Source organism: Vombatus ursinus, unplaced genomic scaffold (genome assembly GCF_900497805.2).
Source record: "Vombatus ursinus unplaced genomic scaffold, bare-nosed wombat genome assembly UNPS02015398.1, whole genome shotgun sequence".
Classification (NCBI taxonomy): Eukaryota; Metazoa; Chordata; class Mammalia; order Diprotodontia; family Vombatidae; genus Vombatus; species Vombatus ursinus.
This window is the reverse complement of record NW_020955176.1, coordinates 2,952,666-2,969,915: the sequence shown is the minus strand read 5'-3', so window position 1 is coordinate 2,969,915 and position 17,250 is coordinate 2,952,666. Positions and strand designations below refer to the sequence as shown.

General features: G+C 42.6%; 4 protein-coding genes across 11 annotated transcripts; 1 reads left to right on the top strand and 3 right to left on the bottom strand.

Moving 5' to 3' along the window:
- Nucleotides 1-1,126: 1,126 nt before the first annotated feature.
- PIH1D2 (PIH1 domain containing 2) lies at nt 1,127-4,963 on the bottom strand. 3 transcript variants are annotated; one of them, XM_027847340.1, is made up of 6 exons: nt 4,898-4,963; nt 3,983-4,186; nt 2,656-2,779; nt 2,043-2,288; nt 1,441-1,706; nt 1,127-1,347 (listed from the first exon to the last, which is right to left on the bottom strand). In XM_027847340.1, the coding sequence occupies exons 2-6, from the start codon at nt 4,157-4,159 to the stop codon at nt 1,210-1,212; spliced, it is 951 nt and encodes a 316-aa protein (XP_027703141.1). In that variant the 5' UTR covers nt 4,160-4,186; nt 4,898-4,963; the 3' UTR covers nt 1,127-1,209. The 3 variants fall into 3 exon arrangements, with proteins under 3 accessions (XP_027703141.1, XP_027703142.1, XP_027703140.1); XM_027847341.1 differs by having other exon boundaries at nt 4,894-4,956; XM_027847339.1 differs by lacking the exon at nt 4,898-4,963 and having other exon boundaries at nt 3,983-4,222.
- A 117-nt stretch (nt 4,964-5,080) lies between these two features.
- Nucleotides 5,081-5,941, bottom strand: LOC114032118 (basic salivary proline-rich protein 2-like). Its single transcript, XM_027847343.1, has 3 exons — nt 5,719-5,941; nt 5,331-5,670; nt 5,081-5,297 (listed from the first exon to the last, which is right to left on the bottom strand). Exons 1-3 carry the CDS (start codon nt 5,939-5,941, stop codon nt 5,081-5,083), a joined length of 780 nt encoding a protein of 259 aa, XP_027703144.1.
- Nucleotides 5,266-15,386, top strand: NKAPD1 (NKAP domain containing 1). 6 transcript variants are annotated; one of them, XM_027847296.1, is made up of 6 exons: nt 5,266-5,331; nt 6,582-6,658; nt 9,737-9,837; nt 10,929-11,078; nt 11,848-11,901; nt 12,400-15,386. In XM_027847296.1, the coding sequence occupies exons 2-6, from the start codon at nt 6,590-6,592 to the stop codon at nt 12,905-12,907; spliced, it is 882 nt and encodes a 293-aa protein (XP_027703097.1). In that variant the 5' UTR covers nt 5,266-5,331; nt 6,582-6,589; the 3' UTR covers nt 12,908-15,386. The 6 variants fall into 6 exon arrangements, with proteins under 6 accessions (XP_027703097.1, XP_027703098.1, XP_027703099.1 ...); XM_027847297.1 differs by lacking the exon at nt 5,266-5,331 and adding an exon at nt 5,345-5,478; XM_027847298.1 differs by lacking the exon at nt 5,266-5,331 and adding an exon at nt 5,543-5,703.
- On the bottom strand, nt 15,303-17,227 carry TIMM8B (translocase of inner mitochondrial membrane 8 homolog B). The gene is made up of 2 exons (XM_027847304.1): nt 17,071-17,227; nt 15,303-15,718 (listed from the first exon to the last, which is right to left on the bottom strand). The coding sequence occupies exons 1-2, from the start codon at nt 17,221-17,223 to the stop codon at nt 15,551-15,553; spliced, it is 321 nt and encodes a 106-aa protein (XP_027703105.1). The 5' UTR covers nt 17,224-17,227; the 3' UTR covers nt 15,303-15,550.
- Between the last annotated feature and the right edge of the window lie 23 nt (nt 17,228-17,250).

Genomic DNA, 17,250 nt, shown 5'->3' with positions numbered 1-17,250 from the left:
GTGATTGTATATTCTAGTTCTAAGTCAATATTCAAGGCGTAGATACAGAAGCAAAAATGAAATCATCCCTACCCTAATGGAGATTCCATTTTGTCAGGGAAAACAACATCCACATACATAAAGTACATGGGAACAAATTCCAAAATCAACACAAGGTCCTTTTTGGAGGGAGGGTACTCACTGCTGGAGGGATCAGGAAACTTCAAGTAGAAGATGGTACCTGAGCTGAGCATTGAAAGAAAAGATCATTTGTGTATATTCTATTCCCCCTACCAGAATGAGAGTTGGGACTGTTATTTAATCTTGTTACAGTGTTCTGCCCATAAAGAGCAATTAATGTTAAATTCATTAAACATGCTACTGTGCAAAAGATAGTATATTGGGCGTAGAGGGGAAGATAAAGACATGGTTTCAGGCCTCAAAGAGATTACCCAAAATAACTGTCCCCTATCATGTGATCATACCCATAATCCTACTGACCAGGGTCCACCTTCTCCCAGATCATACTGAAAGGTTAGGGCAAAACTGTCTTGGAGGCAAGTTGTTTCCCTCTTCTAGTGCAACTACACTGGCTGAACTATTCTCCCCCCTGTGCTTACCCCATTCTACCCTATAAATGAATTGGCTTTCAGGTACAGTGATTTTCTTTATGCAGTAAATTTAACTTACGCCTTAAAACACTAAACCTTTCACTAAGATTATAAAGTAAATCTCCCACTAAGACAATAAAAAAGCAACTTGAAAACATTCGTTTTGTTTTCCTTTTTTTTTTTTTTTAAGGCAATTGGGGTTAAGTGACTTGCCCAGGGTCACACAGCTAGTGTCAAGTGTTTGGTCTGAGGCCGGATTTGAACTCAAGTCCTCTTGATTTAAGGGCTGGTGCTCTATCCATTGCATCACCTAGCTGCCCCTCATTTTATTTTCCCAACTAGTATTTGTACTTGTGATTGCTATCAGTATCAAAGGAAACATGCTATAGCATCTAAGGTTTCAGTTGTCTAAAACAAGGGCCAGGCCATTTGTGGGGAAAGGGACAACAGAGTAGAGGAAATACGTTAAAATCTGAAGAGATGCAAATGCTATAAAAACTTATGAAATCTGAAATTAGTATTTAATATCACCCCTTCTTACCTATGATACAAAAGCCTTTAATGCCTTGATGGGAGCTCAGTGGTAGAACAATAAAAGCTTAACACCCATGCTGCACTTTCACTGCAGGACTGGCATGGTGATGATTAATGTAGCTTTCCCTGTGATAAATTTTGCTGTAGTTGTCTCAGTGTCAACCGCTTCTGGAAGATCTACCTGTAATCGGTACTTCTCAGAGACCTCAATCACCAAGTCATCCTAAGAGAGAATCGCATCAATTGAATAGATTTGTTTTTGCAATCTAGAAACAGAATCTATTCCTGGTTTTACATTGTTATTTCTTCATCTTACCTTAGAAACACTAAGGTCACAGTCACAGACAGAGCTAAGACCAGGAAGTTCAACTTTCATCTCAATTCTCAGTGATCTTCCATTCTGATCCTTCACAACTGTCAGCTTATAATTTGGAATCTTCAGCTCAACTTGGAGCTCACTACTGGAAATTTCCTCAATCAAACACCCTTGTTTGCTTGGAATATGGTCCTTTGGCAGTAAAAGTTGTGGAATGTCATCTTGGTTATTCACACTACAGTTTCTCAACTGCTCAAGCGTTAGTTCTTGATGCAAAAAAGGGATATATTTCAGATTATAATAATTAAAATGCAATAAAGTACTGTAAAAAAAAAACCTACTGCATATAGGCTGCATATCAACATTATCTATGCTGTATTTTTATTTGTTTTGTTCAACATTTCCCAATTACAGTTTAATCTGGTTGGGGTTTTGGCTGTGAGTTTTGCAGTGCTGCCTGCAACTTGTGTGCCTTGAGTTAAGACATCTCTGGGTTATAATAACCTGATCTTTTCTATCTGTTCTTGTTTTAGAAATAAGATTTAAGTCTAATTTTCACTTGTCAATTTGCATACATTAGTGTTTACTAAAAATTTCCTTACCTTTCTTCATTTTCTCATTTAAATCTGTTGAGTTAGTTTGGATTCCCATCAAATTCTTTTTCATCCTTTGGAGGCTTCCTTTCTTCCTGGTTTTTGTAATGTGATAGGAATGGGAAAGAGTAAATTGATATCGATCCTCAATGCATTTCATTGTCAGGCGAATCAGTTGATCAATTTCCATTTCATCATCTTTTGCTGCTTTGAGAACAGCAGGGTTGTAGGCAACATCGATAACTGTGTATGATTCTAGGCAGTTCAAACAGTGTTGAATTAACAAAGAGTTATTTCTGTAATGGTAGTGTCAGGTAACAATGTTAACCCAATAGCCTGAATTAAGCTACAGCACCCCAAAAGTAGAATTTCCACCATAGTACTACTGCACAAAAAAATTCCCACTAGAACTTCTTACTGTCAGAACAGTAACTGCCCCAGTATTTAAGAAAATTAAACTAACAGCTTACATATATTCAGTTAACACTGGAGATAACTCTCCAGTATGTTTATTAGAAGTACAAAAATTTTACCTTAAATACACTTTAGCTGCTAAAATCTATTGAGTGTCAGTTGCTTGCTAAGAAAATAATAAAAAGCCTAGCTTTGATACTCTATATACCTGATGTCTCAGATACATCTTCTGGCTTGCCAACACTCAAAGGTACAGGCTCTGCCTTTGATTGGGGTGCTGGGATCCTTGTCCACTGACAAAGGTTGATAAATAAAACTTTTTCTTCTGGTTTCTAGGAAACAAAACATTTCCTTATTACTTTATTATTATTTTGCACACTACTGAAGAGGCTCCTGTCAACTAGCATTTATCAAGCACCTCCTAAGTGTTCCTCATATTGTCTTGGTGGTGTTTGGGGCTGATTCTGTGTAGTTGATTTGCATGATGTGCCCCTACAATTCATGAGAATGAAGAGAGAACAAATTGAGTTGGCTTAGTAGCCCTTAAAAAACTTGAATGTGATCAACTGAGCAAGGAAACCTTACTTTTCCCTTGAAGTTGGAAGTACTACAAATAATGGAGTGAAGGATCTCTAAACTAAATCAGAATAGTTTCCCTCTTTCCCCAAGATTGGGTAAAAAAAAAGTTCTAGAAGAAAGGGTTATTCTATTTTTTGAGGAGTATCCTTCTTTTTCTTTGAATTTCTGTAATCTGGGTGCAGAAACAGGTGAGAACTTCAGAGTGTAGACAAGAAAAGTCAATAGCCAGAGGAGAGCTGAGCCAGGTTATGAATGTAAAGCAGAAGACAGTAATGTAGAAGAACTCCAGTGGATAATACCATCACACCAGGCATAGTGCAAGAGAATTCTAGCTTTTGTGCAAGTTGGTATAGTGGAAAGACTTAAATTCATTGAGATTGGGTTCAAACCCTTCCTCTGACTCTTCTGAGCTGTATGTGGGAAAGTTACCTAGCCCCCGCTGAGCTTCATTTTCCTTATCTGTAAAATGGGGATGTCAGGGATATGGTTGACTTTTAGACTTTAGACCAATGAAGATGTTCAAACAGACTGGATATTGTACAAGTACTTGTCCATACTTAAGGTAGAAGTTAGATTAGATAATTTCTAATGTCCCTTCCAAGTCTAGTATTCTGGAATCTGTGGTTCAGTGTGTCTTGTTCCAAATGAGAATAAAGTATCTGGTTTCTTCCCCATATGTAGGAACCAATCCTACTTATGGTTCTTTCCCAGATATTTAATGGAGTTTGACTTGGATAAAAGGACCTATATGGAGAAATTCCCATGGATGAACTTGCTTTTTTTCCATTCAATTAGTTGGGAACCCCTGATCAGTACCATCTTTGGCATGAACATTTAGTTTCTTATTCTGGAGCTATAGTTCCCTTGAAATACTACTTTGTGGTAGAAATAAAGACCTGAGCCACAGAATCATTTCATCTGAAATCTCCCCACCCTCAGCCCCACTTTCTACGAACCAAGATCTTGGTCTGCAAACAGAGCTGTGGCTCAGGGGCAGCACAGTATTTCTCTCCTTCCTTCAGCTGCTGTTGAATGAACTTCTCATAACTTTCAGGGTCACTTTCAGCTAGATCGTCTAGGAGGTTCCAGAGTTGAGTCACTTGGGTAAGCAAACCTTTTGGTGATGATTCCATGACCTGGAAGCGAGTGGGTCTACCAAACTGCGGAAAAGACATACCCTCCCTGAGGAAAGGTTACTTGGAAGATGCTAAAGTATTTGTATGGACTCGGCAAGGTTTTAAAATGGTACCCCTGTCCATTTGAAGACTGCACAACACACTCCCCTTGTGTTACTATACACCACAAGCTGGGGGCCTTTAATTGTAACATTTTATTTCCCTGATACGGAGATGACTGAAATTTCCTAGCGCTAAAAAAAAAAGGTGCATTTGTAAAAATGAATATTAAAAAAGTGTTCTTTGCAATTCCCCCTTCTCAGTCCCCTCGATGCTCCCTACAGCGCCTATCTTGCCTACTCCTAGTCCCATCTGTTACTGTCATTTGATTCCAAGGAACAGCAAGTCCCTGCTACCACCTCCTTGTCTCGGTCTGGGGAAGGAGTAGGGCAGGGACTGACCGTTTGGCACGACCAGCATTCTCAGTAACGCCCCTCGACCTTTTCTTTATTCCGCCCCGCCTCCGCCCTAAGCGCTTCTTCTGGTCCCTCTATGCGGGGATCTCCTCACCCTGAGGGCCCCCACCCACCAAGCCCAAGGTCAGAGGGGACATTCGCTCCCCACCACCTCTATTCCCGTCCTAGTGGAGTCCGGGCTGTCTCCAGCTCCTGCCTCAGTTTCTTTACCCCCCCCAACGCTCCCTCATTTCTGCCTCCCCTTTCTTGTCAAGACTTGGGGTTGGAGCTCCTGACCCACCACCTCGTCCAACTCCTTGGGAAACAGACATCCTACTGCTAGTGCCCCCGAGGCCGCGGTTACCAGGGCAACCTGCCGCGGTGCGACGCCTAACTGGGCCCGGAGACCTCCCAGCGTCCCTGAGCTCCTCGCACTCGGTTCCGGGGCCAACTTCGGCCCCTACTAGATGGGAGGCTTCTCCGATCAGCCCTGGCCTTGCTTCTCTGGGGTAGCCGCTATCACACCGATGCCCCTAGAACGATATTTTCTCGCCCTTGGCCCCGGGAGAGTCCCGGCAACTCTCGTGGGAGGGGTGGAGGGGAGGGGGTTATAGCGCTTCCGAGGGGGAAGTATTTCTCGGTACACTCGAGAAGCACTTCCTACTTCCGGCCAGGACTGGAAGGTGGCCCAAGGCTTTTCCCTCCCCTGTCTGCCCCGGGACGCCGGAACTCACGGTATGGGGGCGCGTGTGGGCGGGGGCTCGCGGGGCCCCGATCCCGGCCACTGAGCTGCGGTGTCCCAGCCGCTTTTCGACGGAGGGATCTCAAAGCATCTTACGGACCTCGGCGGAGTGTGGGGGAAAGGAAGGAGTCGGAGCTCCGGTGGGGGAGGGACCCCGTGGGTGGGCGACGACCTTCCCCCCCTGCCCCCAAGGCTGCCGAGGGAGGGGCGAGGAGCCGTAGGGCCCCCAGACGCGTCTGGAGAGTCGGGCCAGGATCCGGGCAGCTGGGGTGGACAGCCGACCCCTGGGCGCCTCTGGGGCTGTCTGGCCCTGACCCCATTGTGCAGACGCACTCACTGAGGCCCAGAAGAGGGAAGTGGTTAAGGTCTGAAGTTCGGGCGGGGTGGGGTCGTAAGTGGCCGGGTTGGGATTCGAACCAGGCCCCGGATTGGAGCGCCTGAGTTCGTCTTGCTGCCGCCTCTGACCTCGGCACGTTTCACGTGTTTAGGAAAGTTGGTAGGACCATGATTCTGCGTCTCCTCCGAGTAGAGGCGTGATTTCTTCGGGGTTGGCGGGTTGGCGGGTTGGAGGGGAGGAGGGGCGGTGTGTGGTTGTGGAACCATGGCCTCAAGCCCTTGCTAGCCTTGCAAACTTTGAACTTGTCCTTTAGTATCTTGGGTTCTGTGGATACCATAGGCAATGGAAATTTTCCCGAAGGGAAAACAGTGAGCTCCGGCTGATTGATATGCTTAAGGGATGTCAGATGTTACAGCTGCTATTGACCACTGATTAGAGTATTTGGTGCCCAGCAAGACCAGACGGCAAGTAAGGAGGAGTGGGTTCTGGTCTTGGCTTTGGCACTGATTTATTTACCTTGGGCAAACAGTTAAATGTGTGAATCCAGGTTCTTGAATTGTCGAATAGAATATCTGTTCCTTATTTCATGGACTCACAGTTTGTCAGAACTAAAAACTTTAAAGGTTAAATCAGTTCCTTCAGCTATAAAATGAGGCGGTTGGATTAGACAATATATATGTTTCGTTTCAGTTCTAAATTCTGTGATCCTAATTTGAATCTTAATCCAACTCCCTCAAAAATGATGAGGGAGGAAACCGAGGCCCAGAAGGGGAGAGTTACTTGCCCACCTCAGAGAGTTGTTGTGAGACTCAGGTGAAATGATGAATGTGATACATTTGAAAAACATACAAATGTAATGTATTGCAGGAGATATTATTCTTATAATGGTGTTTCTATACATTTCAGGTTAAAGAATGTCCCGGATCCCTCTGGGGAAAGTCCTTCTGAGAAATGTTATTCGGCACACAGATGCTCACAATAAGGTAGGAGGACAGTGTTGCAGTCCCTGACAGGGCTTTCTTTAGGACTTTGTGTTATGATTTAGTGTAGAACTCTTAGATTTGCGATATATTGTTTTATAATCTAAAAGGCTATTAAAAGAGGTATTTAAGCAACAGCAGGGAATATGACTGTGTGACTAGCATGAGAGCCTGAGAGGAGTAAATCTGGCATCATGCCAGCCCTAATCCTCTTGGGGGCTGAATTTGGAGCCTTCCTCTCCTAAGAAACTGCTTTAACAATGACACTCAGGCATTTATTTCGGCACCTCCTCCTCCCTGCCGTATCACCAAAGGTTTCATTATCATGAGCATAGTATCGGCGAAGACAGAAGCAAGTTGCCTCTGACACCAGGGCTCTCTCTTTCTCAAAGACTTACTATTTCTTTCTTCACCACCAGATGTGGAGAGCACCATCTCCTCAGCCCTGTATAACAAGTGCTTGAACTCCAGGTCTTTGTCATTAGAATCATATCCAGAACCAAAACTTTAGATACCAGGCCTGACCAGGAGTCATGTGCATGCTCTGTATGCAGGATATCTTCTGGGTGTGCATCATTGCCTGACATGTTGGGATGAGGCAGAGAAACTGGTGCTGATTGTGGTTACATAGTCAGGTCCCTTGGGACCTCATCACCAGGTATTTACCAACCCAGTCTCCTTACTGGCTTCTTTTGTGATTTTTGAGAGAATAAAGCCTGTAGTTATCTTCCATGATCAAAGGACCATAGTGGAAGAGAGCCCTAGTCATTTGTGTTCCCCCAACCTATGGCTAGCAAAACTCCCTAATAGCTGTAATTTCTGTGAAGTTGAAAAGCCCTTTGTCTTCTCCCTTTCATTTCAATCTCATCACTATCCACCTCAGCCTGGTCCTTCCCCAGTTCCTATCCTTCTCTGCCTTTCTCTTCCGTACAATTATTAGCCGACTTCTCTCTTCACTCTCTTCCCATATTCTTGTACTCAGAGAAACTGGACTTCTTTTGGAAGACACTACATCCCTGGTAACCTCCAGGACTGATGCTCTTTCTCTTGTGACTCCCACTACACCAGGCTATGAGGAGGGTGGGTGCACTACTTGTTCTTTGTGACCACTTTGTGCTTCTGTCATCATCATTCAGTAGGTTCTTCTCCTTTCAGGGTCACTCCCTCCAGTTACAAGATAATGTGAGGCAGCAACAAGGTCCAAAGGAAAGAATACTGGATTTGTAGTCAGCTGAATTCAAATCCTAACTCTGCTACATTTCCCATCTTACCCTGGGCAATCACTTCACTTCTAGCTCTTAGGCTCCTCATTTGTAAAATGATGGGGTGAGGTTCAGCCTCTGAGGTTCACACTAACCCTAAATTTATGATCCTGTGATCTCTAATAGAGACCTAATTAAGGTCTCTTCCAGCTTTAAAGCTGTGATCCTGAATTCTGAAGATCTATTTCAGATCTTTGTTGCAGTTATCTGCTGGTCTCCAGTTACTTTCCCATTTCTTAAGTTGTCACTCCATCTAGTTATGACACACAGGACAATGTGAGGCAGTGCTGTACAATGGAAAGAATGCTGAATTTGGAGTCAAGAAGACCTGCCTACCTATGTGTGACCCTGGACAAGTCACTTTACCTCTGGGCCCCAGTTTACTCATCTGTAAAATGAGGGAGTTGGATTCAATGGCCTTTAAGGTCCCTTCCAGCTCTAAATCTATCATCATTCTTTACTATGATCATACATTACATTCAATATAAGTTCATTATTTGGCTCAAATTCTAGTTCTCTACCTCAACTCCTACTGTCATACTCAAGGACTTAACTATATATATATAGATATAGATATTTATATATCAATATATCCTCAAACACCATGGCTTCTTAGTTCTTCAGTTTCCTCAGTTCCTGTGACCTGTATTTTTATTTCACCTCAGAATGGTTAAAGCTCTTGTTGTCATCCATACAATATTAACGATCCTGAGCTCTCACGTTCTATCGCAGTCTAACGACATGTTCTTTTATTCTCCCCCTGTTTCATTCCTCCTAAATCTATTGTGAGATACCACCATGACCTCCAGTCTTTTCATTCCTTCCTGGTCTCCCGGTCCATTACTCTTCTCTCATGGTCTTGACCTGTAGTTAATTATACACTATCTTTTCCCCTTTCATCTTTTGCTTTTTTGTCTGATTGCTACTCCCATTTTGCCAAGCCCTAGGCCTGGGTTGTCTCCATCTTCTGCTGAATGCTGCTGGGCAAAGTCACACAAATATAAGTTTGATAATTTCTTCAGGGTTCTTAATCCTGAGTCAAGATACTTTTCTTCTTCCCTGATTAACTCTCTGTCTCTTGTGTCATCTTAGAGCCTTCCTACACTTGCCTTCCTTTGTCTACGGAGAGAGGACCTTAACTCCTACTTAACTGAGAAAATTAAAGCCATTCACTGTAAATTTCCTTTTGTCTTTTCCACATCTCAGAACTTTACTGTGTGGTCCATTAGCCCATCCTCCTTTACTCTCATCTCGAAGGAAGAAAGGCTCCTTCTCACCAAGGCCAGAACCTTTATAGGTACCCTTGATCCTATCCCTTTCCCCCTCTCTTTGGGAACTTGCCCCTTCCATCATTCTCTCTCTCCCTGCAGTTTTTTGGGGGAGGCTGTCTCCGGCAGCCATTTTTAATTTCTAGAAGCAGTATAGCACAGGGATCAAGTGCAGGACTTATAACCACAACTCCCTGTGTTCAAATCCTGTGTCTGACACCAGCTCTGAAGCTTGTTAGTTATGTGATCCTGGCAGGTCACCTCGCCTCTGTGCCTCAGGCAGTACATATTCTACTGCAGGGTCAAAAGGTCTCACCAGGCCTTTCGTCTTTCTCTGTCTGTAGTTGACCAGCTGCCCTGGAAGTAAGCCAGAACTATATACTGTAGTGTAATACACTGTAATTGTGGTGATTTTCACTAACATTTGTCTTCATAAGAGAAAATAATAGATCTTCTCTTTTGGTGTATCTGTTCCCTTATTATAACACTGTGTTACGGTGTCGTTTCTGTCAGTAACATTTTTATTTGCTGCTTTTCTGGATCATTTTCAGATTCAGGAGGAGACAGATATGTGGAAGATAAGAGAACTGGAGAAACAGATGGAAGACGCTTATCGGGGGACACAAAGGAGAATAGTACCCAGGAGTTCTAGGTGGATTTACAGCTTCGAGAACTAAAATAATGCTCAAGAAGGTTTTGAAAATCACCCACTTGTGTTTAAAAACATCTTAGTTTCCTCAGGCTAGTAGGCAGAATTCCATAGGCAGTTCTTTTTAGTCATTGAGCGTTCTGTATATTATGAATCCAGACACATACATAGATTTAGTGACTTGTAACTATGGCTTCATTTACTTGCAGAATCTTTAACATCCTTGTATGTTGGAAAAGTTGAGAATTTCTCCATAAACATGGGCAGGGTCTTAGGGTTCTGCAGTCTTCATCTTTATCTTTGTATTTTTAGTTGGCTCATCACTAACAATTTGTAATTGTCTCTTATGGGCCTCTTCTTTCATCTGCTTCATCTATTCTTGAATCATAAAGTCATACATAATCTTAACCTTATTCACTTAGAGTATGATTGTGTAGAGTTGCGTGAATATAGGGGGTCCACCAATCCTTAATTGTTTGGCTATGTAGGAATGGTGTTTGAGCCCACAGATAAGTTGTCCACTTATTAAAATTATGTACAGGGAGTCCACATTAGAATCAGGCTTTAATAAATATGAAAAAACAAATTTCTTTGGCTTGTTTATTAAAAGAGATTCTGTTTTAATTTGGCAGTCTACTAGTTAAATATTTAGTAGTACTGTCCTTTTTTCTTTTTTTTACTTAATTACTCAATTCAAAATGGCATTTCTAGTAACCTTATAATATACTATGTCTCTTAAATGTGAACACTCTATATATTGATATGGATCACTAGTGAGAGGTCTGTATTCTGATTGGTTGATAGCAAAGGTTAGTTGAAACTGGCAATAGTTCAGAAGTGACCTAATTTCTTGTTCCTGGGCTCTACTATGCACTGGAATAGAGTAGAACAAATAATATATTATTTCCACTGTACACAGTGGCAGAATAACCCAGAGAGATGAAATAGATGATGCCTTTCACAGAAATGATTCTCAATAAATACTAGGTCAGTGAGGGCTTCTCTCTGCTTGTTCTGTAAATCCTGTATCCTGTCCCCTAAAGGAGCTATATAAATTACTTCTAAATATAATGTGGGCCTGCTTTCTACCCTAGCCGAATGCGAAGTGATGGTTTCGATGAAGAAAGCCATCGGGTCTACTGGAGAACAAAGCAAGAAATTCCCGGGACATTTGAAGATGATTTGCTTAGGACTCGATCCTGGAACAGAAAGCTATATAATTATGAGGCCAGCATGCCAGACAGGTTTGTGACCAAAACACTCTCTCAATAATTTTGCTTTTAAAGTTCCATTGTGCCAGTGTAGTTGTCATAGATCCATAGGAGGTCATCTGGGTCACTCATTTCATTTGAGACATGAGGAAATTTCAGGCAATAGAGGTGATTTGTGACTTGTCAGAGATCACACAGCCATTAAATGCAAGATGTGGGGCCCAAATGCAGGGGTTTTGATTTCTAAGGTGTTGTTACTTTTACTTCATCAGACTGAGTTCCAGTTTTGAAAGCATCCTTTATGTCTTATGAACTTACTGAATCGCTCCAAGGTTCTGTCCCTGAGTTGGTGCTATCAAAGAGTCATTTAATGTTCTTGTGGTTTGAGGACTGGCATGTTGTTATATGAACAGAGGGACAAAAGAGCCCATCATCTGTAAATGTTTTCTCCTGGTGCTTCAAAAAAAATGCAGCTAATTTACTAATAAGCATGGCATGGTATAGTGGAAAGCTCACTAGATTGGGAATTAGGAGACCTAAGTTTAAGTCCCAGCTTTACCACTAACTTGCTGTAAGACTGTGTAAGTTCTTCCCCAACTTTGGACTTCTTACATCTTCATTTGTAAAATGCAGGTGTTTGACTATCTCTCCTAAATTCCTTCCATCTCTGTAGTCTGTGATTCCATGAATCTGCACTGTCACACTTTGGTTTTTTTTCCTTTTAATCCCAATGTTCTTTTGTTATTTAATATCTGAACATCTAGTGCATTTCTCTAACAGATTTCACTCTATCATTTTACAGATGGGGTCACAGTGGATATAAAGAACTATATCCTGAGGAATTTGACACAGACAGGTAAGGTCTGTAGGTTTACTAAGAAAAAAAAAGAAAAGCAAGTCAGCCTGTTTTGACTTATAAATTGTGTTGCTACAGATGTGTTGGTTTGTTTTTTGAATAAAGGGTATGTGAAATCATTTGCCTTTGTCCACGTGACCAGAAACACTGGTGACTACTTCAGTAGGAGGAAGGCAATGTGTTTTACTGGCTGCTGCTTTTTGGTGTTTCCAAATGGCTCTGCAATTATGATGACTTATTCCTTGTAATAGTCCAGTGAAATAGGGTAGTTATTATTACCCTTATTTTATAGGTGATAAAACTAAAGGCCTCAAAGGGAAAGTATATCACTGTCACTTAGCAACCCTTTGGCAAGTTGTAATTGAAAGCTAAGCCTTAGGCTCAACTCCTCCCTTAGGTTATCAACCAGTGCTATTTCTCAAGTCCAAATGCAGGATACTAAAGCATAAATAAAATGCTGTTTCTATGACATTTATCCTTTCTTTGCTGTATTCATAGTGATCAGCAAGAGGCTATTAATGGAAGAAACACACCTCCCCAGGAAAAGTCGTCTCCTCCTGAGTCCCATAAACGTAAGAGGTCAAAGAAATCCCACAAAAAAAAGCAAAAAAAACGGTCACACAAAAAACAAAAGAAAAGCAAGAAGGAAGCCACAGTTAGAGCTGCAGATTCCTCCAGTGAATGCTCAGGAGAAACTCAGGTTTCCAGTGCTCGGAAAGGCAAACAATCACATAAGCGAAAGAAAAAATCAAGGAAAAAGGCTCCCAAGAAAGCTGCTTCTTTCTCAGAGTCAGAAAGTGATTCTTCTCGCCCAGATGATTCAGCATCCAGTAGTTCTGAGGAAAGCGAGGAAAAAGATGCCAAGAAAACCAAAAGGAAAAAGGATCAGAAAGGTCACATCACCCCAACGAAGAGGAAGAGTGAGGTACAAGAGAGGACCAGCAAGCGGAAGAACTGGAAGGTAGCTACAGATGAAAAGACGGATGAAAGCTCCGACGAGGATTAAATGGAGGGAGGCTTCACCCTCCAGGTTTTCCAGGTGACCCCTTGGACTCGACGGGTGTGGCAGGGACTCTTTCTTGTTAGAGTAAGTGGCCCAAGTGGTGAGAGCTGTCTTGTGCCATCCAAATCCTAACTGATGGATTTTCTCCTATTTGAGCCTGTTAAACTTGATCCCCTTTTATTGATAATGGGGAAACTGTTGTTAGTTTTTGTAATGAAGGTTTCTTGAAGAGATTATTTTTTGCAATTAGCCACACTCAGTCTCATGCACACTATTCCCCAAATCAGAGGAAACAGAAGCCAGTAATCTGGGAACTCCCACTAAAGTGCTCAGTTTGGGGAAAACAAGCATTAGGCCCAAGAGGACAGTGTGGAGAGATGACTTTCCTTTGTTGACTAGCCCCATGTACAGGTGGTATGACCCCAAAGAACTCAACAAGGAAATCGTTGTGGGGCCTTATTATTTAATCACTTCAGATCATCTTCCTCTGACCTTCCTACAGCAGGTGTCATACCTGGCTCTTCATTCTCAGCCTTGGTGCCTTTGATCTTTAGATATGTATATCAAGACCCCAGTTTGATTTTAATATTGAACTTTTAGTCCTATTCTGGCTGGCCCAGTGTACTTGAGGAAATGGGCACAGGAACAAGCCTTTTTTCCCTTGCAATAAAAACTACAGGCAGCTGTTACCAGATGGGAATGGGGCTTTCTTGGTATGTTTTCCCCACTGGGTAGGTTCTATAAACCTGCATTCTTTATAGCCCCTGAGCCTAAGTCAGAATCAGGCAGTAAAAGTCTCGCAGCATACTGCTAAATTTTGCCCGAGTTTAATTGTATGTGAAATTATTTTTTGGTTATTTAAGATGGTCCTAGTTGGAATTGGGGTCAAATTAGGATCTGACCATGCTGTCCAATTGTGTACCCTGAACTGGATTCAGGACACTGGTTACAGATATCATTTAAATAGTCTGTCTTTCCTTGTTTTTGTCTCCAAGTCTGTAAATGAATTCCAGATTCCACCTCTAACTAGAAAGTCAGGTCAGCTCCAAAATAATGTAGGTCTCTCAGGGACATATTTGCCTCTTCCCAGCCTTCATGCGACTCAAAATATCCCCCCACCCCAGCAAAGAAAGTTGGGTTATTTAATTTTGTTCAATTGGGACCTAGGGGTATTTCAAATGGGGTCCCAAGGTTTCCTTGGGGGTATGGTTAGGAGCAGGGGTAATGTGGAATATACTTTCAATCCCCAAAATTCTGTGATTTAATGGATATACTAAACTTTGCCCCACTTAGAAGAGAACAAATACTTCAGACTTACGGTGTTATATATAGTTACATAGCTGTTACTTGATGGTCTGAGAACTAAAAACTAAGCCTAATCCTGGCTTTACCATTATTGACTATATTTGTGAGGTCCTAAACAAGTCATTTAACCTCTTGTGCCTCATTTTCCCCATCCCTAAAATGGGAATAACACTGACCTCATTGGGAGTATTATAGACAACAAAGGGCAAAGTAATGGGAGACACCTTATAACAATAGAATATAATTAGGTTTACACATAAATACCTAAGATTCTGTAGTTATGAATTACTTCTAAAAGCCTCTGTACAAAATAGGATTCTACAGTCTACAGAATTAACCTTCAAATACATCTTTGGGCAAAGGCCTCCATCCACTGGTTAACCAGTAGGTGCTACCTTTTTTGGACATCTATATGACTTACTAACTCTTCTGGCTCCAGTTTATGTACTCTTAGCCAACTACCACTAAATGGCAGTTTTTATCAGGAATTTTTTTGAAGAGAAGGCCTGTTATTTGGTAGAGATTTTAGAGGTAGGAGAGATTCTAAAATGACAATCCCTTAACTTAATGCAAACAGTATTTTCTGTGGTCCTCTAGGAAATAAGATCCTAACTGGATTGTTTTTCATTTTTTTCAACATTGTTTTTTGCACCAAGTTTTTTCTAGGCACTTGACAGGTTAGGGGAGTCTCTAGAAGTATGTACTGTCATAAGAGCCAAGAGCCTTTTCTCATACTAGCAGCTCTGCCTCCTTTTCTAGTCAATGTGTCTTCGCTGCAGCCAGGTTTTTATTTTTGGTGATGTTTACTCTAATTACTTGTATGTGGGCATATGGGAGCAAAAGGGCTGTCTGCTCTCTACTGCCTTCTAAACTCCAAACTTTCCTTTTCTAAGCCTTATTTGGCTTCTAAAGTTCTTCCAGTTCCTGAGTGAAAGGCTCAGGGTGGCTTTTAAATCCAATGTCTCCCATTTGCACTACCAGCATTGGAACCCATATTTTTTCTTTGATAAGTGTTTTAGGATTTTCAACCAGTCAGGGATCTCTAAACCCCGAGGTAGGTTTTTTTTTTTAAATAAAGTAATAAAGACCAGGGTTGGGGGAGTCATATTTATCAAATAAATGATGTAATACAATCTGGAATTCCAAAATTCCAAATAAAGAAATTTCACTTTTGGAATATCTCTTATTATTTTTTAAATACTACAGGTTTGGCCACAGCCCAAAGTTGATTTGGTAATAGTTTCTTCACCCTTTCACAAAGACCTCAGCCACGGTATATAAACTGTCCAGTTACAGATCTTTTTGTTCTTCCACTCATTTCCCTCAGGGATGAAGGTTAGCCTACTGGCTCCCTTTCTGCACAATCTGAGCAAATCGGCTTGTGATGGTAAGAGTGGTATCGATGAATCGGTCCACACAACTGGTAAGGCAATTTTCAGTTCGAGAATCTAAACGGCTTCCGGGTTTTTCAACACATTTATCCCAGCACAAATCCATGAAGTGGTGTACCTAAGGAGGAAGATAGTCATTATAGAGAGGGGTAGAGGGGCAGGTAATACTTTTCTTTCCTCTCTGATTTTCCCTTTTCCTGTCATTTGCCCCCCATTTACCAGACTGAACTTTGTCATCTTTGATACTTCCCTTTCCTCTGCCTTCTGTATTTCCTATCAGTTCTTCAAAGTATCTCAGACTCATATCTGCATTTACACAGCCACCTATCTTGCCTAGATCCTTGTCACTTGAAGCCTAAATTACTAATACAGGTTTATGTCTCCCTACTCACAATGTCTTTTTTACACTGCTGCTAGATTATTCTAAGATCTTGTTTCCCTCTTCACCCTTTGTTCAAGTATCTCTAAGGGCAATTACCCATTGGAAGCATGATGTAGGTATACAGCATCTGGGAAACTTAGTTTTGAATCCAAGCTTTGTCACTTACTATTACGTGACCTTGGGCAGTCACAACTTCTCTGGGCTTTAGTTTTGGTCCATAAAAGAAGGTGCTGGTCATTTCTAGTTCTAAATCTGTGAACCTAAGTCCAAATTCCCTGGCTCACCTATCCAGCCCATGTCCACTACTTCCAACATTTATTAAAGGGCAGATGCTATGCATGTTAATGCCACATACCTACGCTATCCTTGTGACAGACAATTTTCATTGTTTCTGCTCCCTTATCCAAATCATTCAAGTCCCAATTTAAGTGTCAGCCTCACGAAAGCTTTCTTGGTTATAGTCATTGATGGACTACCTGTCTCTGCTATTATCTAACTCCCACAATACCTAAGGTCTGCGCCACAAACCACACAGCTCTACACTTTGGCCCCAAGGTTTTGGGTGTGGGCTGCAGGAGCTAACTCTTCTCCCCCCGGACCCCCGAGACCCCCAACCCCCGCCAGCAGCCAGCACACCGTGGGGGCAGCTCCGTGAGCTCTTCTTAATTGATTCTCCAAGAAACCAGAGAACTCTTTCCTCTCTTAAAATATCTGACCTTCATGGGGTTGTGAAAGACATCCCTTTCGACTCCAAATCTGAAAATGACAGTTTTACTACTTATTACTTGTGTGACCTTGGGCAAGACGTTACCCCTCTCCGGCCTCATCTCCGCGGGGCTAGGGTTGGGTTGGATTAGACCACCTCTAAAACGCCTACAGGGAGAGGAGTGTACGCCTCAAGATCTACGACTCTCACCTCCTCCCTCCCCCGTTCCGGAGGGCCCCTTTCTTCGGCCTTTAGACGCCTGCCTCTGCCCGGCTTGGACGCGGCCGTCTCTCGGCCGGTAGCCCGGACGCTGTAGCATTTGCACCTCCCCCTCACCCTCCGCCGGAGCCCTCCTTTATTCCCTTGTCCTAAATCTCGGCACCTGTGCAGTGAACTGCGCCTTCTGCTGTTCCGCCGCCACCAGACGCTGCAGTTCGGCCTCATCGGCTTCGGCCAATTCCGCCATGTCCGCCCCTCCGATGGGAGTCCTACTTCCTTCCCGACCAGGGTACGCAGACACCGGCTTCCGGTTCATCCAGGTTCTCCTTCCCGACTGCCTCGT